The 1,094-nt window shown below is 60.7% G+C and overlaps 1 protein-coding gene across 1 annotated transcript in view; it reads right to left on the bottom strand.

The window, feature by feature from the left end:
* Window positions 1–190: 190 nt before the first annotated feature.
* PARP6 (poly (ADP-ribose) polymerase family, member 6) overlaps window positions 191–1,094 on the bottom strand; it is a gene marked incomplete at both ends in the record, with an annotated part of 3,296 nt that continues 2,392 nt past the window's right edge. The window contains 5 exons of the mRNA XM_009869778.1: window positions 191–239; window positions 512–579; window positions 719–784; window positions 864–989; window positions 1,065–1,091. Of these exons, the coding sequence (XP_009868080.1) occupies window positions 191–239; window positions 512–579; window positions 719–784; window positions 864–989; window positions 1,065–1,091 (336 nt within the window). The remainder of the gene's footprint in view (window positions 240–511; window positions 580–718; window positions 785–863; window positions 990–1,064; window positions 1,092–1,094) is intronic.

Raw genomic sequence — 1,094 nt, 5'->3', positions numbered from 1 at the left:
GCCAGCAGGGAGAGAGGACAAACAGAGAGACAGACAGACAGAGATCATGCACGGCAGCCCAGCCCCCTGCTCGACCCAGCTTGCCGGGAGGGTCTGGGGCATCCCTTGTGTGTCCATATTCCATGTCTCAATCCCATACTCTTCATCCCACCATCCCGCATCCCACCTGGAGCCCAGCCAGGCCCCTTACCCTGCTGAGAGGCAGCTTGACGATGTGGGATCTGTTGCTGGAAATTATCCTTGGGAAGAGAAGGAGGAGGAGGAAGAGGAAGAGGAGGAGGAAAAGGAGGAGGAAGGTCAGATAGAGCAGTCTCAAGCTCCCCCGGGAGGAGGGCTGAACCAGGAGACTCACCAGAACCCACCCCGAGGCCGGTGGATGGTTGTGCTCCGCCAGGAGAAAGGAGCCGAGGGGGTCGTGTCAGAGTGCCCGGCTCCCCCCTACCCCATCTCCTGTCCCAGGGGACGTGGGGCAGTGGGAAGGGATGTGGGGCTGCGACACCCTCAGCCTTACCATTGCAGAAGGGGATGGGCCAGGGGATCCAACTTGTCCATCTGCTTCTTGATCTCCAGGTAGGATCCCTGGTAGAAGTAAGAGGGAATGAGGGTGGCTCCCCTGGCACCCACCCACCTGTGGGTGGATGGAGATCACCAAAATACCACCCCCGGTGAAGCATCCTGCACACGGGGCCACGGATGGTGTGGGGCCACGCTCGCACACCTGGGTCATCTCCCGGATGGACATCACACTGTCCAGGGCCTTCTGCAGCCTCTCGTAGTTCTTCTTCTACATGTGGAGCAGGAGGGAGGTGGTCATCAGAACAGCCCTTGGGGTCCCCACAGCCCCACCCCACCCCGGCACTTACCTTGGGGTTGAAGGCAAGTGTTTTGGGGTCGTTGGGATCCACCACAGAAGGATAAGGCTCAAAGATGATGCTCTTGCGAGGGGACTCCAGGGCGGCACGGCACATGGCCACCAGTAGGTCCACCACCTTGGGGACAGAGCATGGGGTGAAGGGATGATGCCCCAAAGCAACAGCATGGCCACCCTCCATGCACATCCCTACCTCAGCACCCGTGGCCACCTCCTCTGCGGC

Source organism: Apaloderma vittatum, unplaced genomic scaffold (genome assembly GCF_000703405.1).
Source record: "Apaloderma vittatum isolate BGI_N311 unplaced genomic scaffold, ASM70340v1 scaffold33775, whole genome shotgun sequence".
Taxonomy (NCBI): domain Eukaryota; kingdom Metazoa; phylum Chordata; class Aves; order Trogoniformes; family Trogonidae; genus Apaloderma; species Apaloderma vittatum.
The sequence above is the reverse complement of the archived record's forward strand: the minus strand, read 5'-3'. Positions and strand labels throughout refer to the sequence as shown.